The 27,979-nt window shown below is 44.1% G+C and overlaps 1 protein-coding gene and 1 pseudogene across 2 annotated transcripts in view; one reads left to right on the forward strand and one right to left on the reverse strand.

The window, feature by feature from the left end:
* LOC310799849 overlaps window positions 1-27,979 on the reverse strand; it is a 449,550-nt pseudogene that overhangs the window by 306,621 nt on the left and 114,950 nt on the right. The window lies entirely within an intron of this gene.
* Window positions 5,933-12,147, forward strand: LOC310799485 (uncharacterized protein). Its single transcript, XM_083662075.1, has 7 exons — window positions 5,933-6,030; window positions 7,232-7,296; window positions 7,662-7,701; window positions 9,191-9,256; window positions 10,300-10,383; window positions 10,963-11,088; window positions 11,943-12,147. Exons 2-7 carry the CDS (start codon window positions 7,233-7,235, stop codon window positions 12,007-12,009), a joined length of 447 nt encoding a protein of 148 aa, XP_083518201.1. The 5' UTR covers window positions 5,933-6,030; window position 7,232; the 3' UTR covers window positions 12,010-12,147.

A 27,979-nucleotide genomic window follows, 5' to 3' on the forward strand; every position in this document is an offset into this window, starting at 1 on the left:
ATCCCTGCCATGTGGCCATCAGACTCTTTAACTCCTCACTCAGAACACCAGTCACTCTGACTCAGCCAGTTGGATAGCCGTGGCTCACTCACTCACTCCACCCGTCAAAAAACCAACCAACTTGGATAATGTAAACCTGATGTGCAATGAAACTATGTGCAATTACTGCAATTTGACACGTACGGTACTTTGTTTATGTTTATGTTTATGTTTATTTGCACACAGATACATAACATACAGAAATAATTTAAAAAAAATTGCTTATTGTGCAGGAGAGGTTGGAAGCCAAAAATGGCTTATAAAGGTACCTCCCCCATATCAATTTCAACAGATATATTTAAAAAAGGAAAACAAATAAAAAGAAAGAACGAAAGAAAGAACAGAAAAAATATTACATAATAGTATGGTTTATAAACTAAACAATAAAATTAACAAAATCTAGAATTAGCAAGGAAATTATACAACAAGTTAGTTAAGTTAAGAAACACAACAAATTAAATAAAATTACAGTAGGGTCCTTTTCAGATGTTTCTTGAATGATGATAATGTAGGTATTGTTTTTAGTGATGGAAGTAAATTGTTCCAAAGAGATGGTCCTCTGTATTTCAATGAGTATTGGTTAAGGGAAGTCCGACAAAATGGAAGATGAAAGTCCTTAGAGCAGTGGTTCCCAACCTTTTCCAACTCAGGGCCCACTTTTATGTCTCAAAAATGTTCGCGCCCCACCTCCGACCCCATAAATACAAAGGCCATATAATGCGTTCTCAGAGCACTTTTTTATTGAAAATTGAACATAAAGGACTGAACTGAATACAGGAGAAACATGTTGGAAGCTCCACAGTCACTAACACAGCACCTGTAACATGTTGCAACACCTTCAGTATTACAGTTTTCAAGGAGCTGTCCACACACACACACACACATACACACACACACACACGCACACACGCGCACACACACACACACACACACACACACACACACACACACACACACACACCAATCATTCAAGGAGCTGTCCATCAGCACCACACAGATGTCAGAAATGACAAGCAAGGGGCTGTCTGTAACAGGCTAATTAACAAATGATTAATAAATAACGGTATCCTTCAACAATGGAAAAATGCATTCTCATAACAATTTGACATCCAATATCAGATCCAAACAAAATCCAAATATCAGAAGAAAGCCCATTAAATCGATAGGGTTACAAATAAACACAAACCCAATATAAAGATGATGTAAAGATGAAACTTCAATTCAAGCAAAAGCAATAACATCAAAGAAACAAAAATCATAGTTTTTCAAGTATGATTTTTCAAAATCTTTCAAAAAAAAAAATTGAAAAAAAAAAAAAAATTTTTTTTTTTCCAAAAATCATACTTTTTTGGAAATGATTTGGCGGCCCACTTGCAATACCTTCGCGGCCCACCAGGGGGCCGCGGACCACAGGTTGGGAATCACTGCCTTAGAGTGTCTTGTGGAATATGAATGTATGTCTGAAGAAACTTTAAAAAAATTCTGAAAAAATAATAATCTGAAAAACAATAGGTAACTTCACCTTTGTAACTTGATTCTCACTGTATAGAACAGTCTCTGTCTCTGAGAATGTTGCTGTTTACATGTATGTAGATATGGTGGTTTTGATATTTTCATGCCTGAGAATGTTTGATGTTTGCTGTTTATGTATATATGGTGGTTTGTTTGATATTTTCATGCCCGAGTATGAGCAACTGTCGCATGTCACAATTTCCCCTCGGGGGATCATTAAAGTTTTTCTGATTTCTGATTTTCTGATTTCTGATACCTCCATAAACACGGATAAGGAATACAAAATCTTGCTTTTCTCAGTCCCCCTGTAGCAGAGCGGAGGCAACAGAAGACGCTTTGGCAGGAACGGGGTTGTTTTTCCGCCAAGTCAGCAGCCCGGGACAGTGAAAATACCTCCTGCTTACTGTCTTCACCCCAAGTGCAGGTGTGTGGAAAACAATTCGCTTTTTTGCCCCCCCAGGTTGGTTATGTGGAGTGTAGGTAGGCGGGGCTTGTCGTCTGTCTCTCTCGTCTTCAAAGAGGTGAAGGGGGCGGGGCGAGATGGGCCCGCGCGCTGGAGGCTGCCGACGCGCTCTAATTAATTGCCTTTGTTTCCTGCGAGCCGAGCTGGCCTCCCTCTGCCATTACCTCATCCATCTCCTACTCCTACTGCAATCACACTGCTGTTACTGAGCAGGGGAGGCCTGGTGTGTGTGTGTGTGTGTGTGTGTGGTGTGTGTACTGTGTGTGTGTGTGTGTGTGTACTGTGTCTGTGTGTGTGTGTGTGTGTGTGTTGCGCATTGACCATCATTTTTGAAAGCTCATACCGATATTTTTTGGATTGAAGTGGCTGATTTGACCTGGCTATTCAGTAGCCGTGTTTCTTCTTCTTTTTTTTGTGCCATTTTTAGCAGTTGTTTCCATCAACCATAGGCGGTTTTAGACCCTTTTTAGGGGGGCGTGAGCCCCCTAAATTTCATCTGAGGAAAAGAGGTAGCCGGCACTACTTTCCAAACATGGCTCCTCCCAAAAAGACAGATTATGTGCATTTTGGATTAATATTTCATCGTGTGGTTGAGTACCCGAAGCACACCATGAATTTTGCCCCCCCCCCCCCCCCCCCAAGATAAAAAAAAAAAACATGCGTGACAGACGCATGAATTGACCAACCACAGACCTCGTGGGCGGTGCATTCAGAATGTGTGCAACAGCTAAATAGACCCTGGGTGAAAACATCAACTTTACCACCACGCCGACTAAAACTGCAAACTTTGGCTGCCGTCTTTGCTCCGAATCATTCAGTTTGGACAATAGAGATAAACTACGATCCTGCAACACAGCCTACTACTGTTTGGTCGCTCCTTTTAAGCTGTGTTCACACCGAGATATTTATTTTTCTCTCTGTCGCTCGATTCAACCCTTTGGAATCGCTCTGTCGCTCTCTTTAAATCGCTCGTCAACAGGCACAATAATTGATGGACATCTGGGGGCTATAACGTTACACAATGTGATGATATTTGTCCACTACGAGCCACCGTAGTTGTTTACAAGCTAAGCCTATCAGCGTGCTCCTAACGTGAGGTCTATACCGGTAGTACAGACTTCACTTCATGTCAGCTGTCAGCCTGTCAATCAGCTGTCAATGCGGTTTGTTGCCACACAATAAACCAGCGGTTTGTTCCAAGCCAGTGTGATCCTTGACTCACTCTCACACGGCAGCCAATCAGTGTTGAACAGCGAGCGACTGATGCCAGCTAATTTTGCTCGAGTTGGGATATTTCATCTCGGGCGACAAGCGAATTTTCTCCCTATCGCTCTGTCTCTGTCGCTCGGACGCCCAGCGATTTTTCTCCCGGGCGAATATACGCTCAATCGCTCGTTTGCATTGACTTTGTATGTAAACTTGATGCCAGCGAAAAACTTTTAATAGGTCGGTGTGAACGCAGCTTTATCGCTTCTCTCTTCACGGCGCTTCACGGTGTTCCACTGAACGCACTGTATGATGCGCTGTCCCTTATTAACTGTCCCTAGGATCAAATCAAATCATGGGAAGGCTGCATTTACCCACTATGCTTCTGCTAGCTGGAACAAATTGCCTGAAGACCTCAGATCTGCCCCAACCTTACTTACTTTTAAAAATAGACTAAAGACTTTTATGTTTACCGTCGCTTTTAACTGCTGACAGCTACTATGCCACCCCAATGAGTCCTCTATAAGTTTTTAGCTCTTTCTGCAACTGCTGCGCCTGTTGCTTAATGCACTTTTTATACTCTTTTTTTAAGTTTTGTTGTGATGCTTTTAAATGTCCATTTTATTCTCTTTTCTTTTCTTTTCTTTTCCTGTCAACCATTTTATGTGAAGCACTTTGAATTGCCTCTGTGTATGAAATGTGCTATACAAATAAACTTGACTTGACAGCCCAGCCAACCAGATTACGCCGGAGGCATCTGCCTGGCGCCGGCGAAGTCGCGTGTGATTCAGACTTGTAATTCAGACCCTCCGTCACTGGAAGCTTGATGACGTGGACGGTGGGTGTGACTACGTGAGACTACCCTCCACGGTGTTGTTTGTTGTTTCAGTTCCCTCATGCATTCCCGTCAGCTCCGTGGTGTGGCGTACTGTCACTTCCCCTTTTCCTGCTGCCTGCAGGAAGCTCCCGACAGATGCTCTCTGCTGCCTGGGCTGCTGCCTGGGAACTGACAACTTCCTCCTTCTGTGACAACAACACTATTCCTCCTTTAGGCCTGCGGGCGTTATAGAGAGGCAAAGTGACCGCCTACTTCCTGCTTCAGCACTGTACCAGAGATTTTCATCCGCCATTTATTTTCCCATAGACATTTCATAAAATGCTTATAAAAATAGTTTTACTTCATCAAGCCAAACGGTTCAGCTATATTTAGAATCGGGAGAGACCATAGAAATATTTCACTCCGACCAAACTACATTGAAAAAATATTTTTTTCAAATCCAATTTTTTTTTTTTTACGTTTTGGTCCGAGTGAAATGTTATGTGGTCTCTCCTGTTTCTAAATATATCTGAACCGTTTGGTTTGAACAAGTAAAACTATTTGTATAAGCATTTTACGAAATGTCTATGGGAAAATAAATGGCGGATGAAAATCTCTGGTCCAGTGCTGAAGCAGGAAGTAGGCGGTCACTTTGCCTCTCTATAGTTGACATAGACTGGCCTTTTTGTGCAGGTCTCACCTGTTGCATGTTTCCTTTTGGGTTGGTTTTAGGGTAGGGCCATTCCATTTTATTGACAATACCATTCTACCTGTATGCATAATATATATCGGGAGATTTTTTCTCTCGCAAAATTGGCCACGAACGCGTCCACATTGTCCTCCTCCTCCTCTTGGATGCTTTTCCAGAAACATAAATTCCACTTTGCAAAGTCTCCATTCTTGCTAAGCTTTGCCAGTTGACATTTCTACCATGGACAGCTGTGTGGCGCACATTGACGTAGCTGCGACAACGTTTGACTATTGACTGCTGATTGACAGGTGTTGATGGAGAGACGTGTGTCGTAGCCAGTCGGTGTCATCATCGTAGTCTCTACACACGTCACACCTGATGTCCTACCCAAGTTTATTAGATCCAACGTCGCACAGTGAGGCCTGCAATACACTTATATTATTGCTAAAATCTTACAGTCTGAAGGAGGCTTTAAACCATATGAAACAAGGGGGTCATCCCTATGTTCCCCGGGTCCTATGTTCCCCGTTTTTAACACTCTCCGTAACATTTGGGGTGCCTATCCGCTATGCCGACCACCCGCAATGCCGACCTTAGGTTTAGGCGTGAGGGGTGGGAGAGGTTAGGTTTTGGGTTAGGGTCTGGGGGAGGTTAGGAAGGGTTCTATGCTCCCCGGTCCCACAAAAACGGGGAACATAGGACCCGGGGAATATAGGACCCGGGGAACATAGGTACGCTCCCTGAAACAAGAACCCCAGCAATTAATTTGACAACACCTGGAAGCCCATGACAACCAGGTGAAGCCCATGACAACCAGGTGAAGCCCCCCATCCCCCGTTTTTGCCTGTCTTGAAAAACAGTGAATGCACAAAATGGGAGATGGAAGTGGGGGTCTGACCAGTCCTCCAATAGACTTCCATTGTAAAAATGTGTTTTTGGTAGGATCATTTAGATGATTTTCAAAACTTTCCACTGTGATTCAGAACATATTGAGGAGTGAGAACAGAAAATCAATTGCGTTTGCTTGTGTTGCAATTAGTGACAGGTTGAAGCCTGTTTTTATTGGACCTTAAACCTTGTTTCCACATAGCCCTACTACATTATGAAATCCAATGACCAGTAATTCCAGTGAATATGACAGAGGCAAACCCACGCATTAAGCCAGCCTCTTCCATATAAAGATGGGTGAACTTAGCTCTCAACTGTCAGATGCCAAGCTTCACACCACCTGGAAATCTAACGCTCTTCACTTTGCTGCCTCTGACAACAGCCTTTTAACGTCAACTCTCAATCTGCAGAAAGGTAAGAAGAAAATATTCCCATTAATAACATCAATGTGTCCTGGGATCCATCCAAGTAATCGCACTAAATGTATATTGTGATTTGTAGTCTGAATTATATTGTTGGAAGTTTTAATGTAATATAAATAATAAATAAGTACAATAAGTATAATCAAGTAGTATAATCAATAAGTACTTTCACGCTGCTGGCTTGCTTGTTGCACCACCACCACCCGAGTGGCGTTCTTGAGAGTACACTCTAGACCTGCTTGTATGTCCCTAAGCAGCTTGGGGGCACGGTGGCGCAGTGGTAGCGCTGTCGCCTCCCAGCTAGAAGGTCCTGGGTTAGATTCACACCTGGGATGCTGTGGGTGTGTCTTCAGTGCCTATTGCCCAGGTGGGCTATTCTCATCAAAAGGGCCTTTCTGTGTGGAGTTTTCATGTTCTCCCCATGGATTACAACACGGACCCCCAATAAATACATGCAGAAGATCGTCATCTGCTCAGTGATGACAACGTTTGAAGATGGCCCCTGGGTGCTGTACACAAGAAAGTCACACACTGCTCCTGGCCTGTCCACTTCTTCGAATGGCTTGTCGGCAGACTATGCCTCGCAGCACAAGATTATTAGGCTGATAGGGTGATTTCATTGATAGGGTGATTTCATTCAAGCAATTGTGATGTCATCAGTGATGATGTCATCAGTGAGGTGACTCGAGTGACATCATCAATGACATCATTGGTGACGTCATCACTGGAAAGCAGGGAAGGGATGCTGATGATGACACAAAGAGATGCAGCATAGTCGATAGAGGTGATGGGCCGGAGGTAGGGAAACAGTGGATGGATAAATCGGATCCAGAAGGAGGCGGTAATGCCAACTGCCATAAAACACCACAGAAGAAGGAGATGATGACACAATGGCTCTGTGAGTGTATCTCTGTAGTGCCTCCCGTGGTCTCTCTCTCTCTCTCTCTCTTTTTGCAGTAGATTCATTCCAGATGCCTGAAAAGTGTTTTGGCAAATTTGAGAGGCGATCGGAGCAACGGTGCGGTGCAACCTTGTAACTCCGGACAAACAAATGGACAAAGAGATATATTCACAAATGTTCCTGAACCAACATTTTGTTGGTTTTGTTGTCATAATTGTCCTCGTTAAGTGAGATGTTCTGAGACTGGAACCAGGTTGAAATGTGTCTGATTTAGTTTGGTTCTTATTTCCAGGATGAAGTGTGCTGTGGCCTTCCCTGTGTTGATGCTGGTCGTCCTCATGCTTGATCCTGGGGAATGTGAGTAAAGTTCCGTTTTGGAACATATCTATAACTATATAAAATGTATAAAGTGAAATGTAAAGCTATAGAAAGATAAAGTTACTAAGTTGATTACATAAAGTAAGGGGTGCATTCTAGATAGGCCTAACTTGTTTTCTTGCATTTATTCTTCTACTAGTCTAAATGTTGTATCATATGTTTAATTTAGTCCTGGCAGCAGTCTGTATTGCATGTGAAACACCCTTTAACAAAACATGCAAAATACAGAGAGCTTAATTAATCTATTTTTTTTCAAACATATAATTAAAATGATGAAATGTGGGAATCAGAACAATGTTATACTGATTTGCTGTGTGATGTGTTGTTATCTTTGTTAAATCTAGGTTTCCCCCACACCAACCATGGCAGGATTGGAATCCAGCAGTAAGTTTTCTTTCCAAACTCAACCCCTGTCAGATTATGATGGCAGTGAGTAGTAGTGTTGAAAGGATGGCTTTACCGATTATCAACCCACTTTACCTTCTCTATATCTTTTCCTCATGGAGAAAAATCCTCCTTTTGTCTGCCTGCAGAAACTCCGCCCCCGCCAGCTGCAAGTCATTAAGGCTCATTATACAGTATGTAAAAAATAAAAATAAACAATAAAGGAGCAGATTCCATGTCTCGAGCAGAACTTCAGCAGCTCTGTTGTGACGCGTGGTGACGTAAAACACGTCACAAGGGAGAGGAAATGGGAGCTCTCCGTGGAAAACATATAGCGAAGGTCAACACTGCCCATCTGCTTATATTAACAACATTATAATGATACAAAGTGGATTGATAATCGGCAAAACCATCCTTTAACGTCGAGCTGAAATTGCTTTTCCAGAGTATTAACTTCTTCTTCTTCTTCTTCTTCTAATGGCTTTCCGGCAGACTGGTTGCCTTGCGGCACATTGCTGCCTCTCACTGGTCTCACTCTAGACCTGGTTCTTCTTCTTTCAAGTTTCTGGTGTTTCTCACACCTCCTCAATCTTGGCTCTTGCACCACGTCTCATGTTCCTCCGCTCCTCATCCCTCCTGAGCAACGCACCTTCACCTTCATGAAGGGCTCCTCCGTTCCGTATGAACTTCCTTATTGTGACGTAGTGAAACGTTGGCTGTAGGCGGGACAAGAGACTGGGAGGAATTTGATTGGACCCCAGGCCACTAGAGAGGCGGGACATAATGTTTGGGAGTTTTACTGGACCGCCGAAAAGTGCGTCAGAACAAACCAAACATGGAGTCAGTGTGACAGCGACGAGTTGGATGCTAGCCTCGCTAACGCTAGCCTCCATTCAGACTACTCCCCGCCTTCATTTCCAGGCCGACGTACCCCTCGAGCTGCCTGGAGGCGGGGACGAGGGAGAGGACGACTATTTGGTCCTGGGAGTGAGGCTGTAGCTACGTAGCTATGTTTGTGCCTCCGCGCCCCCCGCAGAAAAATCCGCCAGTTAAGGTTAGCTCTGTGTCAACACCGCATCGGACAGTTGCCGGAGAGGATGACAGTTGGAGATTGACAGCTGTCAAAATGTGATAGTGCTAGCTGACGTAAGCACTCTATAGATGCTGAATGTTGATGTGAAATTTGACTTTTTTTTGTTGCATAAATTGTTAAATAGGTGCATTCTATGACAAGGGATGTGGTCTAAAATAGTTAAAAAGTCATTTTTCATTTCAACTTGACTTGAAAGCAATATGTCACACGTTACTTTTGTTCTTATTTGTATCTGTTGCCTGCTGCTCCTTTCTGTTTTTCTTGTTTTCTGTCTCTTACTGTAAGCGGCTTTGGGTCATTGAAAAGCGCAATATAAAATAAATGAATTATTATTATTATGATGTCAACTTTATTGTCAAATAAAACCTGGGTGTGATTCCTTTCCTTCTCCACCAGGAATGGACCAGGAACACAAAGAGTGACGTGCACATGGTGGGGCGGGTGCCAGGTGGACGTCCAGCAGTAAGGTTCTTCCCAATCTCAATCCCTGTCACATCATTATGATGGCAGTGACTAATAGTCTTTCAAGTCCCTGGAAACCAAAATCCACAAAAACGTACTATGTTATTTAGGGTCTTATGTTAGTAATTTTGTGCCTCCGAAATTATTATACATTACTTTCAACCCAAAGCCTTAAAATCGCCACTTTTCTACAAGATTCTACAAAGTACTTCCTCATTGAAGACAGCAGTGCGCGAGGTGCTAAAACGCAGGAGCTTATGACGTCATAAGCTCTATATAACCTTTGTACACGCGCGCAATCCGCACCCACCTATGGCAAGTCCGTTCTTTGCCCCCAGTGACAGCGCTCCCTCGCTGTCCGTCTCCCTCTCACTCTGTGTGCCGTCTGCCAAGCGCTATGCTTGTGAGATTAGCAAGGTGTCGGGTTTCAGGCCATGTGCTTCTCTCTCTCTCTCTCTCTCTCTCTCTCTCTCACTAGTCCCGAGAGAGAGAGAGAGAGAGAGAGAGAGAGAGAGAGAGCACACAGAGTGGGAGACAGACACGCTGTGGGGGCAAAGAACGACAGAGATCTCTTCCTCTCAGGAGCCGCGGAGCAACGCGCGAACACACACACACACACACACACACACATACACACACACACACACACACACACACACACACACGGTGTGTGCACTCATCTCTCTTTCTTTCTTTCTTTCTCCATTTCCCTCCCCCCCTCTCTCTCGCGCTCTCCGAGAGACAGAAATTTCCCTGCTGTAGACTGGACACGCCCACACAGTCCGCGGGAGAAAGTACACTCTAAAAAATAATGAAATCTCATGAGTTTTGCCATGGCTGTCAAACCTAAATTTATATACTTTGCGACATTCATCATCGTTCAAATTCGGCTGGTGGCTTATTAACATAGGATCCTGTGATGTGATGAACTCAAAATGCTAAATAATGAAGAAATATTTCTGGTTTCCAGGGACTTTAAAGTAATACGTCAACTTTTTCCTGTCAAATAACACCTGAGTGTGATTGCCTTCCTTCTCCGCTAGGAATGACCCAGGACAACAAGCAGTGCCGGACAGCTCAGGGAATCAGGAACGCCCTGTCAACCGTGGCACGATAGGAGTCCAGCAGTAAGCTTCTTCCCAATCGCAACCACTGTCACATTATGATATCATAGCAGTGAGTGACTATAGTGCAGGCATTTTATGCAAATATGTGGGTCAACCTAGCTCACACTAATTGCAACAAAACCAAACTCAACTGATTTTGTATCCTCAATATGTCCTCAATGAAGGAAAAAAAGTGTTAAGGAAATGTATGAAGGGAAAGTTTTGAAAATGACCTAAATATGATGGTAGGCTATGGAAGCCTTTTTTTTTAATGTGCCATAAATCTCATCACTTATATCCTGTATGTGTTTTTTGCTTCAAGGAGAGAGAAAAAAAAAAAAAAAGTTAAAAAATAAATAAAAAAACGTTTTTGGTAGCATCATATAGGTCATTTTCAAAGATTTCCCTTCATACATTTCCTTAACACTTTTTTTTCTTCATTGAGGACATATTGAGGATACAAAATCAGTTGAGTTTGGTTTTGTTGCAATTAGTGTGAGGTCAAGTGACATTTTTACTGGACTACTAGTCTTTAAAGTAATACGTCAACTTTATCCTGTCAAATAAAATCTGGGTGTGATTCCTTTCTTTCTCCACCAGGAATGGAAACGGAACCCAGCACATTGCCCTTTCCCCCAGCTTCTTCAACAGGAATGACCCAGAACAACAAGCAGTGTCAGGGAGTCAGGAACGCCCTGTCCACCATGGCACGATAGGAGTCCAGCAGTAAGCTTCTTCCCAATCGCAACCACTGTCACATCATGATAGCAGTAGTCTCGCTGGCCAGCCTCCTCTCCCTTCCGTCCGAGGAGTCTGGCGCCGCAGGTCTCCATAGTGGGATTGCGATGGGCGGCGCTTAGCGTCAGCGCCCTTGGAAAATAGTTTCCAACAATCCAATTTGCCGTTTTCAGCGTGTAGCAACGAGCTAGCATGTAGGTTTCTGCTGTTAGCTTGCTAGCTAATTAGCGTTGTTGTTTTCACTGAGGCGGCAGGGGACTATTTACAGCCACACACAGGGAGGAGGGAGCGGAAGCCGCTCTGATTGACATGGTCGGAGCCAATGACAGAGCTTGTAATAAGCCGGGAGCGGACATCCGGCAGCCGGGGACACCTCGGCATTCCGAAATGTCGGCACTCCGAAATACCGGCATTCCGACAAAATTCGAACCCTAACCTCGCCATTGCGAAAGAACCCTCGCCCAGACCCTAACCCTAAACCTAACCTCTCCCACCCCCCACGCCTAAGCCTAACCTAACCTCTCGGCGAAACATTTTTTGGAGATAAAAAAAGGGCCGCCTCTCCGAAAGCATAGAAGTCAATGATCGGAATGCCGACACTTCGGAATGGCGAGGTGTCCCCCCGGCAGCCACCGAAACAGTCGCTCCAATGGGAGAGCAGAGTATAGCAGGGGAGGGTTTATCCCAGTTATGGAGACCTGCGACGCCAGACTCCTCGGACGGAAGGGAGAGGAGGCTGGCCAGCGAGACTATGATAGCAGTGACTAGAAGTCTTTAAAGTAATACGTCAACTTTATCCTGTCAAATAAAACATGGGTGTGATTCCTCTCTTTCTCCACCAGGAACGGACCAGGAACCCAGCACATTGTCTTCAACGGTGGCTTGAATATGTCGAGGAAGAAGACATAAGAGAACGGCTCTTAGTACTAAAGCCTCTTGCTCTGCAATGCCACTAACTACCTGCCGTCATCTTTCATAACTCACTGGAGTGATCAAGTCAAACCAACTCTCCTTTGTGTTATTATTAAAGTCAATAAATCATTTGATCTCAAGATTATGATGAACATTGGTATTTCAATTTGTCTTGTGAAAATGCTCTGTGTGTGTGTGTGTGTGTGTGTGTGTGTGTGTGTGTGTGCGTGTGTGCGGTGTGTCCCTTCCATTTAAGCTTTAGTTTAGTTTATTTAAACACAGAAGACAACAAGCAAAATGTCAATGGCAAATGTTTTACATGGCTCACGGGTCGGGTCAGGTGGGAGGGGCCCTTAGCAGAATTCTGCTTAGCGCCCCACAGAGGTCAAGAGCGGCACTGCGCTCATGTCAATCTGTGGTCTTTATTGCCATAGTAAATTTAACTCTCTTTCTTTAACATATAAAGTAGAAGGACGGGGGGCACTTCAAGTGTGGTCACCCAGGGGCACCAACCACACTGTCTTAATCTGGGCCTGTTTGCAACAGGTGTAAACAGTCGCCTGCTAACCATACTCATTTCTGGTCCTGCCTAAATCAGATTTCTGGCACCAGATCTCTAATTTTACTTGGCCTGCATTGAGAAAGTGCGACGGTCACGTGCGTGCATGACTCATGCAGTGTTGGGGGTAACTCATTACAAAAGTAACATATTACATGTAATATATTACTTTTAGCAGTAACTCAGTAATATAACTTATTACTTATAGGATTTCAGTAATATTATACCAGTTACTTTGTCAAGTAACTCAAGTTACAAATTGAGTTACATTTGATTAAATCAAAGCACAAATTTCAAAAAGATACAATAATTTCCTAATCAAACTGTGTGTTTTTATGCAAATAACCACTATAGATGACAATAAGAAAGGAAAATAATAACATTTAGAATTTTGGATTGTTTACACTGATTTCAAGGTGGTTGATATTATCTTTCGGGATGGTTCCGGGGCGGCAATGTCATTCTGCTGCTGCTGTTATTTTGGTGACAGTAATGCAAAAGTAGTGTAATAAGTAATGAGTTACTCTACACAGAAAGTAATATTGTAAAGTAACTTATGACTTTCAAATGAAAGTAACTAGTAATATGTAGTATATTACATTTTGAAAGTAACTTGCCCAACACTGTGCATGAGTGATTGAAGTCGAAAGATGGAGGTTTTTCCTCAGTCCTCAGTGTTATAACGGTAAATGAACCATGATCCATTACTCAAACTATGTGGTGTTGGGCCCTTGAATTAGAGGGAATTGGGCCTGGAAAGTGCTTGAATTGGGATGTTTGGTGTGAGGAACCCTGTGTGCACCTCTACATCCAACATGCGGAGGTTTCTCTCCGGCTAATGTGTTCTGCAGAGCCAGAGAAATGCCCCGAAGGAGGTCACTGCTGGCACGTCCCTCTAGACAACACACCCGACCCCCCCTTACACTCTGCTGTCTATCTGCCAAGACAGAGAGCTGGACAGCGACACACACACACACACACACACACCCGCACACACGCTCATGCCAGGTTCTGGTTGAGCGAACGCTTTGTCACGTTTGGCGCTGTACTCTGCATTGTCTGCGAGGAAAACCTTCAGCCAACTCAGCCTTTTCCCCGTGCCAGATGACTCTCCGCTCATTCTCTCTCTCTCCATTAGTTCAGCCTGGAGAGGAGGAGGGGAGGAGAGTGTCAGAGGCCAGTCACCTGGACGGCGTGCCAGCTTGTGCCAGGCCATAGGCCAGTGTTCCAGTGTGTGTGTGTGTGTGTGTGTGTGTTTTTGTGTGTGTGTGTGTGTGTTTGTTTGCTTACTAAAAAGGATCCCCTCTGATGCCTATCCACCTTATTTTTGAATGCCCCACTGTGAAAATAATTGTGGGTACAAGGTCCGGTTTAACGTGAGTCGTGACTTATTGTTGCAGCTTGCCATTTCCTTTGTTATACTCTTTGGCTGCAGACCCGAATTATAAAGCGGTACGTTCTGAAAGTTATAAATATAGTCACGTTATAAACTACTAACCAACGCTGGGGGTCCTCCGTATGGGAACAGTGTTACTCGAAATGGTTAAAAGTTCAATCAATTTGGTCATTCAGTGGCGTTTTACTGCCATGTAAAGTAACTATTACGCTAGCCGCTAGCATTAGCCACACTACCCATAATGCATAATGTTATCCCAGCAGATTTCTAAATAGCCATTATTTATTGTTATTTGATAAACTGAGCACACAAGAGTCATCTAAATGGTTACTTTGACCGTCTACATTTTTTTCTAAACTTATAAAAGTGACATATTAACCCTTACGGCTGTAGAGCAGAATGGCTCTGCTGTAAAACCCTCATAGACGTTTATTTTTTGTCAAGTTAAAACCATCTATTACACCGGAAGAAGCACCCATAGGCATCATGGCAGCTAGAAATAAGGTAGATAGATGACAGCTAGTCTTCCTGGGGTCCAAGACAACAATATACATTGCATGACTGTCAATGACGCGTGATTTCTAACCCCACATAGGATAAGCAATAACCACGCCCTGTGGCGCTGGGATTGGCCAGGAGCAACACTGGAGGCACGCAGCCCAGCGATTTCATGAACAAACTGAATAGCTCTTGAGAACGGACAGCGATTTCGAGAGCGAACATTGAAATGAATTATGGTCACCTACCTTCCTTAGCATAGTAATAATAATAATAAGTATAATAATTGTAATCTACACAATGTACACAATCTACGAAAACATGCAATAATATAAAGGGTGTTGTGTTCACGTTCATAGCTCATATAATATAATGTATCATATCGTTAATTTCAAGCTCAATTCTTACCCAGAGAAAAGGTACAGCACTGAAAATGTAACAAGCAATAGTTTTTTAAACATCTTTATTTTAAAAGATGAAAAACCCCAGGTGCTTTAGTCCCAAGCTTCAATGCTGCTGGCCAATCCCAGCGCCACAGGGCGTGGTTATTGCTTATCCTATGTGGGGTTAGAAATCACGCGTCAATGACAAACAATGAAATAATAGAATGCAAAAACATGACGCATAAGAAGAAAAGAAGAAGAAAAATTCAACAAGAACAAATAGTAAAAAGCATAATGTAGAATCATAAGATAAAACAATATAGCCGTCTAGTTAGCCAGTGGACCGAGGTTTTGACTTAAACATCAGAACATTTTTGTAATCTACAAAACAGACATCACAAGCAGACAACAAGATATGATAAAGAAATATGATACAAGTCACAGTGGTTTGTGTGAAAATGGGTCAAATCTCATACTCGTATCCTTGTGAGGACATTTGTGCTGGTCCTCACTTTTACAGGGGGCTAGTTTAGAGCTACATGTGCTACTTGTAATCACCACTTGGGGGCGGATGTAAGCGCCCGGGAACGAAGCTCCTCCTACTCCGTTCAGTAGCTTTTGAAGTGAGGGAGCTAAACGTGTTAACCTAGTAAACAACTACCTAGTGTTTCAGTAGGAGAAACATCTATCAAAGCGAGACTAGTAACCTGCAATATTTCTCAGCTGGTACGTCTAGCATTCCATTTGTCCTTGGTAGGCCTCCGTAGTGCAGTGGCTTTGCTGTGTGTTATTTGCAAATGTGTTGCCGTTTCTGTCGCCCTCTAGTGGTCAGAAAATGTTGCTTATTGCAGCTTTAAGGTGAAGGGCAGGTTAGGTAATGAACGTAGTCAATGGAGGGTTCTCACAAGTATAGTCAAAAGTGTACGTGCGTGCGTGTGTGTGTGTGTATGTGTGTGTGTGCGTGCGTGCGTGTGTGTGTGTGTGTGTGTGTGTGTGTGACTATTAACAGAGCCAGACGGAGCTCGATGACTATTTGGCTGTGCACTTGAACAAGCCTGCCCCGGGAGCCCTGTAGATTACATTGCTATATGATGTGGGAGAATGGGCACTCCTCCACTGGCTTCAGCCTCCAGGAGCTGGAACAGGAGACGGAGCACAGCCATTCCAACTGACAAAAGGTATAAAAGTGGGTCTAATAGGCAGTGATGAGAAAAGCAGAGAGCCATAGTCATAGTGTGCACTAGCTTTCTGTACAGCAGTGTTTTCAGGAGAAAAGCAGAGAGCCAGTCATAGTGTGCACTAGCTTTCTATAGACCTTATTCGATTGACGTAACTCACGTACGGGCACGCCCACCACCGCCATGTTGTCGACATAGCGCTGCAGCTCTCAAGTGACAGCCTATGTGGAGCAGCGTTTATAGGAAGCTAGCTGCTGTTAGCGTTACCTGTATCGTTCCTGTTGTGTTCGGATGGTGACCTGCGTTATACATGGCTGTAGTAATGACAGCAAATGTCCCCGTGGTTTGTTTCTATCTCTACCGTCCACAGACGTGAAGGGAGCGAGACGGAGGATACGTCAGCAGCACAGGAGAGGTGTGTGGATAGTTGGGAGAGACAGGTGAAACTTTCTGACAGCTCCTCACAGCAAAGTCTGTTCACCTCATTTTTTCTTTTGTTTATTATTACAGGCATTAACGGCAGCATACAAACAACAACTCTGGGGGTTTTATTGCTGTCATCACCATCGCTATTTTGTAATGGAACAGAAACAACAACAAGTTACTAGTACTAGTTACTGTTACTAGTAGCGCTGTGCGTGCAGGACGGTATGTCAACAATATGGCACCATCCAGGGTTAGCGAATGAGGTCTATACAGCAGTGTGAATATGGATCATGTTCCACCCGACACGTACCTCAGCCGTCTGCTCTCTGTACCTCACTCTGTACCTCAGCAGTCTGCTCTCTGTACCTCACTCTGTACCTCAGCAGTCTGCTCTCTGTACCTCACTCTGTACCTCAGCAGTCTGCTCTCTGTACCTCACTCTGTACCTCAGCAGTCTGCTCTCTCTACCTCACTCTGTACCTCAGCAGTCTGCTCTCTGTACCTCACTCTGTACCTCAGCAGTCTGCTCTCTCTACCTCACTCTGTACCTCAGCAGTCTGCTCTCTCTACCTCACTCTGTACCTCAGCAGTCTGCTCTCTGTACCTCACTCTGTACCTCAGCCGTCTGCTCTCTGTACCTCAGCCGTCTGCTCTCTGTACCTCACTCTGTACCTCAGCCGTCTGCTCTCTGTACCTCACTCTGTACCTCAGCCGTCTGCTCTCTCTACCTCACTCTGTACCTCAGCAGTCTGCAGTAGAGCTGTCTTTTTTCTGCGCTTTTCGTTTACTAATTTTATTATTTTTATTCATTTTATTCTTTTTTATTGTCTCTCAACTTTTATCCATCTTTATTACTTGTTTGATTGCACTTTGTACTGCACCTTGCCTCTGATTAGTACATTTGTACCTGCTTTATGTTTGTGTTTTTACCTGTAAAGCACTTTGATCGGCCTGTGTCGTTGTAAATGTGCTCTATAAATAAAGTTGACTTGACTTGACTTGCTCTCTCTACCTCAGCAGTCTGCTCTCTCTCTACCTCAGCAGTCTGCTCTCTGTACCTCAGCAGTCTGCTCTCTGTACCTCAGCAGTCTGCTCTCTGTACCTCAGCAGTCTGCTCTCTCTACCTCAGCAGTCTGCTCTCTCTACCTCAGCAGTCTGCTCTCTCTAACTCAGCAGTCTGCTCTCTCTACCTCAGCAGTCTGCTCTCTCTCTACCTCAGCAGTCTGCTCTCTCTAACTCAGCAGTCTGCTCTCTCTACCTCAGCAGTCTGCTCTCTGTACCTCAGCAGTCTGCTCTCTGTACCTCAGCAGTCTGCTCTCTCTACCTCAGCAGTCTGCTCTCTCTCTACCTCAGCAGTCTGCTCTCTCTACCTCAGCAGTCTGCTCTCTCTACCTCAGCAGTCTGCTCTCTCTCTACCTCAGCAGTCTGCTCTCTCTCTACCTCAGCAGTCTGCTCTCTCTACCTCAGCAGTCTGCTCTCTGTACCTCAGCAGTCTGCTCTGTACCTCAGCAGTCTGCTCTCTGTACCTCAGCAGTCTGCTCTCTCTCTACCTCAGCAGTCTGCTCTCTGTACCTCAGCAGTCTGCTCTCTCTCTACCTCAGCAGTCTGCTCTCTCTCTCTACCTCAGCAGTCTGATCTCTCTACCTCAGCAGTCTGCTCTCTCTCTACCTCAGCAGTCTGCTCTCTCTACCTCAGCAGTCTGCTCTCTCTCTACCTCAGCAGTCTGCTCTCTGTACCTCAGCAGTCTGCTATCTGTACCTCAGCAGTCTGCTCTCTCTACCTCAGCAGTCTGCTCTCTCTACCTCAGCAGTCTGCTCTCTGTACCTCAGCAGTCTGCTCTCTGTACCTCAGCAGTCTGCTCTCTGTACCTCAGCAGTCTGCTCTCTGTACCTCAGCAGTCTGCTCTCTCTACCTCAGCAGTCTGCTCTCTGTACCTCAGCAGTCTGCTCTCTGTACCTCAGCAGTCTGCTCTCTCTACCTCAGCAGTCTGCTCTCTGTACCTCAGCAGTCTGCTCTCTCTACCTCAGCAGTCTGCTCTCTGTACCTCAGCAGTCTGCTCTCTGTACCTCAGCAGTCTGCTCTCTGTACCTCAGCAGTCTGCTCTCTGGGGGGAGAAGTGGGTCAGAACCTCACACTCGCTGTTCCCACACATGACCTCAGAAATAAACTTAGTGTTTCCATTGTCTCTGCGGCAGGCAGACAGACAGACAAGCAGACAGACTGACTGACAAACAGACAGACAGACAGAGGTAGACAGACAGACAGACAGACAGACAGACAGAGGTAGACAGACAGACAGACAGACAGACAGACAGACAGACAGACAGGAAGTGTACGGGGGGGTGAGTGATGAGTGGCTGTGCTCAGTCAGTTGAGCTGCAGCAGAAGTCCAGCGCTCAGAGGTAATGGAGTGTAAAATGAGTTGTCCCGTTATTAAAGGCTGCAGAGAATAGAGCTGTGACCTGGCTGCTACACAGATACACTATCTGTTTGCAGAGGTGGGAGCAACTCATTGTTTTGCTAATCACAAGTACGTCTCAAGTCTGACTCGAGTCCAAGTCAAGTGACTCGACTCCACACCTGTGTGTGTGTGTGTGTGTGTGTGTGTGTAGTTTGCACACACTGCTGCAGATCTACACTGTGGCTCATAGGAATGTTCTCATGACGCTGTCCTCCTGGTGTGCGTGGGTGTGACCTGTTTGAGCCCGTCTTTCACTGGCTAATTGAATAAACATGTCTGAGGCCGAAAGTAGACTGGTTTGATGAGAGAACACAGCAAGCCCCAACTCCGTCTTTGAAAAATGGAGCCAGCATGGAAGTAAAAAAAGAAAAATGCAGTTCCTCGAATGGCCACTTGAGGCTGGCTGCAAAAGTGAGTCATGACCCCATTCACCGCCACGTTAAAATGCCCAACGTTACAGCAGAAATAAACAAGTTTACAGCCTGGTTCAAAAATGGTTTTGGTCTCTATCGCTAATTTCACCGTTCATGAAAAGTGTACGGGTGTAAAATATTATATAACTCACGTGTTTAGTTTATACAGTCTGGCTGCAAAAAGAAGTCAAATTGTATAGAAGTCAATGGGGAAATGATCCCACTACTTCTCACTTGATTTAAACACGTTTTAATGAGTTTATGGTTTCAATTGCTCGTTTCAAGTCTCCTTCAATATAGTCTGGCAGTAGCCAGGTGTAGTAGATAGATATCTACGTCTGCTGCACAACTCTTGAAAAGTGGTTAACTCATTGAGTGCCAGCCACTTTTGGAGAACGGACGCTCAGTGATTTTTCAGTGATTTCTCGAGGCCCACAGAATATTGTGTGATATTACTATGTAAACACCGAACACGCACAAAGAAGGATGAGACTCTATTGTATCAGCAGCAAAAAAAAGTTTATTGATATAATTTTCCGTTCTTTAGTTATCAGCCGGAGAAGATAGGTCAAAAACAGAAAAAATTGGCGTTTCCATCTAGAAGCTGAGATATTGAGCCTTTTGTGAAATATAGCATTTCAAGCACATGACTGACTCTGAAGGTAATATTTTCTGATGTGACACCTCAAAAATAATTTACTTCAATAAAACAGTGAAAACAAAGGAATTTTGTTTGGCAAAATAATATTTTTTAGCTGCAACCAGCAGCGCTGGCCCCTGCGTGCGCAGACCCTACACCTTCTTGCTGGTCTTGATTTACTGCTGGTGGGCATCAGATAGCTTGTTTGCCTGTCTCTGTCAATCGAGCCTGCTGTGTGGGTGTTGTGTGTTGTACGCTGCCCTGCGTGCCCCACCCCCCTCCTCCTCCTCCTTCGTGGGAGTGTCTCTGCGCGACTCTGAGTGTCGCTGCGTTTGCTCTCGCTCTGCTTTTGCTCCGTCTGCACTGAAAAGTGCGCTGCATCCCCCCGCTTTTTCACAGCCTGTCCCAGCTCCCAGCTGAGAATAATGTAACTTTTCAGAAAGAGGCTGGTGTCGGCAACTAAATCATATGGAGGGGCTATTGCAGCGGAGACGGAGGAGCTCAATTGTGGTGTCAGCAGATTGACTGCTGTTCACAGGCACAGCTAACGTTATGCTTCATGCATATCGATGCGATTTCCGTTTCCTCATGACTTCTCTCTTTTCTCCTGGCCTTTCTCTAATCTGGAGAGCACTGTCGCCACCTAATGGGTCCCTAAAATAGCTTCTACACATTCAACAGCCACCATACTTTCACAGGAGATAGATCTGGCTTTGATACACGTCCCACCGTCAAAAAACGCAATTGACGTCGATCGACGTCCGTGGCACTCTACGTCACTATTTACTTTGACGTCGATCGACGTCCGTGGCACTCAATGAGTTAAGGACCGCCCCCTATGACCGAAACAAAATGCGTGACAGACATATGAATTGACCAACCACGGACGGCGAGCCGGACTTCCGTAACAGCCCAGCCAATCAGATTTCGCCACAGGATTTCTGATGGCAAAACGCGGAAATGCTGAGTTGTGATTCAGACCTACGTCACTGGATGTCGCTGACGTAAGACGTCGGGTCTGACCAGGCTATCTTCAATATCTATCTTTTTTATGCCCTTATCTTCAATACAGCATCACGTTCATTTTGTAAATTATGGTCCACTTAGAAAATAGAGGATAAGGCAGACTATGTTTTGGGGCGTGATTGACAGGTCACCTTTCCAGTGATCGCACAGCTCACCCGATCACAGATCAATAGCAAGCGGCGCTGCACTCTGTCTGGCAAAAAATAAAAAACCAACTGGCGACGTGACTAGAGGCTACGTCCATGCTTATATATCTGGTCTATCTATGGAGAAGAGCTCTGGCCTGGGAGACAGTTAATGTCAGACTGGACGTGTGTGTGTGTGTGTGTGTGTGTGTGTGTGTGTGTGTGTGTGTGTGTGTGTGTGTGTGTGTGCGTGTGTATGTGTGTGTGTGTGTGTGCGTGTGCGCACCAAGCTGTGTGACATTCACGGGCTCAGTCAAGCCTGGCTCGCTCCAAGCTGTGAATTCACATTACCAGCGGACATTAGAGGGAGCCGACTTCCTCTCCTATGTGCCCGGTTTTCTCTGGCAGGAACGCTGTTGTTGTTTTGGCTGTGTTGTTGTTTTAGCTGTGTGTTGTTGTTTTGGCTGTGTGTTGTTGTTTTAGCTGTGTGTTGTTGTTTTAGCTGTGTGTTGTTGTTTTAGCTGTGTGTTGTTGTTTTAGCTGTGTGTTGTTGTTTTAGCTGTGTTGTTGTTTTGGCTGTGTGTTGTTGTTTTGGCTGTGTGTTGTTGTTTTAGCTGTGTGTTGTTGTTTTAGCTGTGTGTTGTTGTTTTGGCTGTGTTGTTGTTTTAGCTGTGTGTTGTTGTTGTTTTGGCTGTGTTGTTGTTTTAGCTGTGTGTTGTTGTGTTGGCTGTGTGTTGTTGTTTTAGCTGTGTGTTGTTGTTTTAGCTGTGTGTTGTTGTTTTAGCTGTGTGTTGTTGTTTTAGCTGTGTGTTGTTGTTTTGGCTGTGTGTGTTGTTGTGTTGGCTGTGTGTTGTTGTTGTTTTAGCTGTGTGTTGATGTTTTGGCTGTGTTGTTGTTGTTTTGGCTGTGTGTTGTTGTTTTGGCTGTGTGTTGTTGTTTTGGCTGTGTGTTGTTGTTTTGGCTGTGTTGTTGTTGTTTTGGCTGTGTGTTGTTGTTTTGGCTGTGTGTTGTTGTGTTGGCTGTGTGTTGTTGTGTTGGCTGTGTGTTGTTGTTTTGGCTGTGTTGTTGTTGTTTTGGCTGTGTGTTGTTGTTTTGGCTGTGTGTTGTTGTTTTGGCTGTGTTGTTGTTTTGGCTGTGTGTTGTTGTGTTGGCTGTGTGTTGTTGTGTTGGCTGTGTGTTGTTGTGTTGGCTGTGTGTTGTTGTGTTGGCTGTGTGTTGTTGTTTTGGCTGTGTGTTGTTGTGTTGGCTGTGTCTTGTTGTTTTGGCTGTGTGTTGTTGTGTTGGCTGTGTGTTGTTTTGGCTGTGTTGTTGTTTTGGCTGTGTGTTGTTGTGTTGGCTGTGTGTTGTTGTGTTGGCTGTGTGTTGTTGTTTTGGCTGTGTGTTGTTGTGTTGGCTGTGTGTTGTTGTTTTGGCTGTGTTGTTGTTGTTTTGGCTGTGTGTTGTTGTTTTGGCTGTGTGTTGTTGTGTTGGCTGTGTGTTGTTGTTTTAGCTGTGTGTTGTTGTTTTGGCTGTGTGTTGTTGTTTTAGCTGTGTGTTGTTGTGTTGGCTGTGTGTTGTTGTTTTGGCTGTGTGTTGTTGTGTTGGCTGTGTGTTGTTGTTTTGGCTGTGTGTTGTTGTTTTGGCTGTGTTGTTGTTGTGTTGGCTGTGTGTTGTTGTTTTGGCTGTGTGTTGTTGTGTTGGCTGTGTTGTTGTTGTTTTGGCTGTGTGTTGTTGTTTTGGCTGTGTGTTGTTGTTGTTTTGGCTGTGTGTTGTTGTTTTGGCTGTGTTGTTGTGTTGGCTGTGTGTTGTTGTGTTGGCTGTGTGTTGTTGTTTTGGCTGTGTGTTGTTGTTTTGGCTGTGTGTTGTTGTTGTTTTGGCTGTGTGTTGTTGTGTTGGCTGTGTGTTGTTGTTTTGGCTGTGTGTTGTTGTTTTGGCTGTGTTGTTGTTTTGGCTGTGTGTTGTTGTTGTTTTGGCTGTGTGTTGTTGTTTTGGCTGTGTGTTGTTGTTGTTTTGGCTGTGTGTTGTTGTTTTGGCTGTGTTGTTGTGTTGGCTGTGTGTTGTTGTTTTGGCTGTGTGTTGTTGTTTTGGCTGTGTGTTGTTGTTTTGGCTGTGTGTTGTTGTTGTTTTGGCTGTGTGTTGTTGTTTTGGCTGTGTTGTTGTTTTGGCTGTGTGTTGTTGTTTTGGCTGTGTGTTGTTGTTTTGGCTGTGTGTTGTTGTTGTGTTGGCTGTGTGTTGTTGTTTTGGCTGTGTGTTGTTGTTTTGGCTGTGCTCCCAGGCTCCATCTGAAGCTGCTTGCAGTTGGCCCTCGCTGTTAGGAGCCCACACTTACAAAGATCTGGTCAGGTCAGGTCAAGTGAAGGGGCATCCGACCAATGTGCACTATTCTACCACCTCGCCTTAAAGTGATAATCCATGACATCTTCATAGAAGAAAAATAGTCTGTTTTGCTGTTTCTATCACCAACTGAAACACATTATATTACTAGGGGGCAACTAGTTACGAGCAGCTTGTTGTACACAGAAAAACACAGTAACATTGAATAACAAACAAATACACTAAGGAGCTCAAATGTGTGTTGGGGGGGGGGGGGGGGGCAATGCATAAAAAATATTGCAGGATTGAGAATGTGAAAAGTTCAGGAGTTTGGTGTCCACAGTCGAGTCCAACTCTTCTCCTACATCTCAAACATCATGTTCTTTTCCCAGTGGCTCTCGCAACGGCTTACATTTTTTCACTTCACAGCCAGAAAGGTCAAAAAGTAAATGAAACAGGAGAGCTGGCGCACGGAGTTACCTTCTGCTAAATTGACACTGTGACATTAAATAATGGTCGTCCAGCTATGGGCCACATGGCCGCTTGATCCCTTGTTTAAAGAAAATGGCTGCAATAACCCGAAATTGAAGCGGGATCTATTTCTGCCGCTGCACTGCCACGATCGCTCACCTGCTCTATATTCCTTTCATTTTTGGGGGAGCTGGTATGATGTAGAAACACACTTTGCTTGTTAACTGCTCATATTTTCTCTCCATAATCAATATTGTCACATTGGACCATTTTTCATGTAAAAAAACAAAGCATCAAGAGTGTTCAGCAGAGTTTCATCCAGCATCCAGAATATTTTTATCAGGGTGGAACTTTGAAAATGTCAAACTGTCTCATTAGAATCAGATGCTGTATCAAAATATAAACTGTCATATTAGAATCAGAAAGACTGTATCAAAATATAAACTGTCATATTAATCAGAGACTGTATCAAAATATAAACTGTCTGATTAGAATCAGAAAGACTGTGTCATATTAGAATCAGAGACTGTATCGAAATATAAACTGTCATATTAGAATCAGAGACTGTATCAAAATATAAACTGTCTCAGAATCAGAGACTAACTGTCTGATTAGAATCAGAGAGACTGTATCAAAATATAAACTGTCTGATTAGAATCAGATACTGTATCAAAATATAAACTGTCATATTAGAATCAGAGACTGTATCAAAATATAAACTGTCATATTAGAATCAGAGACTGTATCAAAATATAAACTGTCTGATTAGAATCAGAGACTGTATCAAAATATAAACTGTCTGATTAGAATCAGAGACTATCAAAATATAAACTGTCTGATTAGAATCAGACTGTATCAGAACATGAGCGTTGTGTGGGGAGGACAGACTTAGAACATGAGGGTTTGTGTTCTCAGGTTCATTCCATCCACTGGAGAATAAGGGCATTGATTTGCTGACAGTTGCCCGGGCATATTCAGCTGTTACTGAACCCAGATCAGTGAGTGTGATGATCGCTCCATGGGACGACCCGTTTCATCAGTGTGTCCAGATGCCCTCAAGCTATAGAGGTCAAATATGGTGATTGTGTTGTTGTCACTTTCCCTCCCAGACAGAGATAAGGGCTTGTTTCAGATGCTGTCGGTGAGGGAGAGGGGGGGTCGGTATAACCACAGACCGTCTGACCTTGTGTCCCTTGCTAATGACATCATCTCTCCCACCACACGTTGTAAATCAGCAGGTCTATCCATCTGTCTGAAGGAAGGGAAAATAACATCAAACCAGGGACATCCCTCCTGCATCCATCATGGCTCTTTTCCTCTTCCTGCCCCCCGATCAACCCCTCAAACGCGGCGTCTTGTGAGTCACTAAGTCACTTAGTGTCGTCTTTAAATGTTGAACGATGTGTTTAAAGTAGTGAATCGCAGAAGAGGGAGTGAACGAAGGTCATTGTAGTCAACTGAAACTCGGACAGACAACAACGAGAGATGGGAAATAAAAATGACTTTTGAATGCACGGCTTTTTGAAAATACAAAAATTAAAAATGTCTTTCTTTAAATCCACTTTCGATCGAAACTAAGGCCTATAGAGAGGCAAAGTGGAACGTCACTTCCTGCTTCAGCACTGTACCAGAGATTTTCATCTGCCATTTATTTTCCCATAGACATTTCGTAAAATGCTTATAAAAATAGTTTTACTGGTTCAAACCAAACGATTCAGCTATATTTAGAAAGAGGAGAGACCGCATAACATTTCACTCTGACCAAAACGTAAAAAAAATGCAGGTTTAAAGAAAATATTTTTTCGATGTTTTTGTTTTGTTTTAATTGGTCCTAATGAAATGTTCTATGGTCTCTCCCGTTTCTAAATATATCTGAACCGTTAGGGTTAGGGTTACAGTACAGTAAGTACAACTATTTTTATAAGCATTTTACGAAATGTCTATGGCAGGGATACTCAACTTGCTTTGCCCGGGGGCCACTTTCGTGAAATGATAGAAGGCCAGGGGCCAGTTAATAAACAATATACATTTTTCTGTAGCGGATTGTAGGTTTTTGGGGTGTCAGTCGGAGTTTAGTCTGACAATGTTGTGCACACCGGATAGTTAGTTAGGTTAAGTTAGTTAGGTTAAGTACATACATAAGTGCCTGGGTAGCGAACAGACGGCGGTATTTGACAATTTAGCAGCTAAATCATAGATTATTGAAAGATATTCCATATTTCAGACTGAATGAAGTGGAGTATTGGCCAGAATGACATGAACATTTGGACACTTATTCAGCGGGTATCTTGTATGTTGCGTTCAGGTGCACTGTAAAAAAAAATATTTTTTTTGGTTTGTTTTTGCAATTCCATCGCGGGCCACACAGTGGCCGCATGTGGCCCGCGGGCCGCAAGTTGAGTATCACTGGTCTATGGGAAAATAAATTGCAGAAGAAAATCTCTGGTACAGTGCTGAAGCAGGAGGTGACGTTCACTTTGCCTCTCTACACTCAGTCGGCAGACCCTTCCTCTGCGGCCTTCACTGCCTGTCCTCCGCAAATTCGCTTCTGCCACTTGATTTCGCATTTTAAGACCTAACAGCCTGCGCTCCTTTCAAAACACTGTGTTGTTCCTGTAATCAGGTTGTTTGCCGTGCACAGAGCTCAGAGGGGCCATTTGTGCGACGGAGACCTGCCTTTGAGCCCAGATGAATGCCTCGTACAGTTGAATGAGTTCCACCGAAACCTGCTCAATTATGTGGTCTCAAAAAATAATAATCTGGGGATATTTTTCCAGCTCGCTTTTTCTCAGACTCTACTCAAGCCCGAGTGCTCCGGCTTGCTTATTTGAATTGTGATATACATTTTGTTTCTACAGATTCCATCATTTCTCCCTTAGCGTTCTATCCACCCACATGGCTCCATTCCTGCAAGTGTTGCCCTTCTTTGTCGAGTGGAAAGAACGTGTCGGTTATTGAAATGACCATATTGCATAAGTCTCTTTTTTGTAGCGTGCAAAGTGGAACCAGTCTGTGCATTTTTAAGGAGCTTGAAATTATCCAGAGCACCCTTGAGCATCCCAAGTGCTTAACAAACTGTCATCTGAATAATTCCATCTGATATGTTTGCCAATTTTCATAGGCCTTTTGCTCATTATCTGTGAATGGCAAATGATGTAGATGTGTACATTGAATGGAAGCAGAGTTCTTCAATCAGATTATAATATGGAGCAGTTAGGAAAACATCTATGGGTGAAATTATGTCTGGGAAACCCCCCAACCCCCCCCCCCCCCCGCTGTTATTTGTGCTGCCTTTTTAGTGTCACGATGTTCGTTTCTTAAAGGGACAGCTCACCCTAAAATCCAAAATGCATATTTTTCCTCTCACCTGTAGTGCTATTTATCCATCTATATCGTTTTGGGATAGTTGCCTGAGTTTTGGAGATATCATGTCTGCCTTCACTTGAATACAATGGAACTGGATGGCACTCGGCTTGTCGTGCTCGGAGCACCAAACAAAAACATTTGAAAAACTCAACAGCAATGTCTCTTTCCAGAAATCATGACCTGGTTACTCAAGATAATGCACAGACTTGTTGTTGTGAGCAGTTTCATGTAGGAACTATTTTCTTTTGCAGTCTCATGTAGGAACTAGCTAGCAGCTAGCGGGTGTAGTTCGGGCAAAAGAAAATAGTTCCTCCGTGAAACTGCTCATAACGAGGTGTGTGCATTATCTTGAGTAACGGGGTCATGATTTCTGGAAAGAGACATTGCTGTTGAGTTTATCAAATGTATTTCTTTGGCACTTTGAGCACCACAAGCCGAGTGCCATCCAGTTCCATTGTATTGGAGAGAAGGCAGAAACTCTGCGGCCGATATCTCCAAAACTCAGGCAACTAACACAAAACGATATCGATGGATAAATAGCACTACAGGTGAGAGGAAAAATATGTATTTTGAATTTTAGGGTGAGCTGTTCCTTTAACGGCATTGCTCACACACTCAAGTACAGAATCCTCGTTTTGGTTGTGGTTGTGGTTGTGTTTTGTTCTTTCTCTGGCACGCCGGATTCGTATCCTCTGTGTGGGCGTGTGGTCGTGAACGTCGGTGTGTCTTAACC

Source organism: Poromitra crassiceps (assembly GCF_964638095.1).
Source record: "Poromitra crassiceps genome assembly, chromosome: 28".
NCBI classification, from domain to species: Eukaryota; Metazoa; Chordata; class Actinopteri; order Beryciformes; family Melamphaidae; genus Poromitra; species Poromitra crassiceps.

What these genes read in the sequence shown, in the direction of transcription:
- LOC310799485 (XM_083662075.1), top strand. Translation starts at nt 7,233, where the DNA reads ATGAAGTGTGCTGTGGCCTTCCCTGTGTTGATGCTGGTCGTCCTCATG. An exon ending in GGCACGATAGGAGTCCAGCA is followed by an intron (nt 10,384 to 10,962) that starts GTAAGCTTCTTC and finishes TTTCTCCACCAG; the next exon opens with GAATGGAAACGGAACCCAGC. An exon ending in GGCACGATAGGAGTCCAGCA is followed by an intron (nt 11,089 to 11,942) that starts GTAAGCTTCTTC and finishes TTTCTCCACCAG; the next exon opens with GAACGGACCAGGAACCCAGC.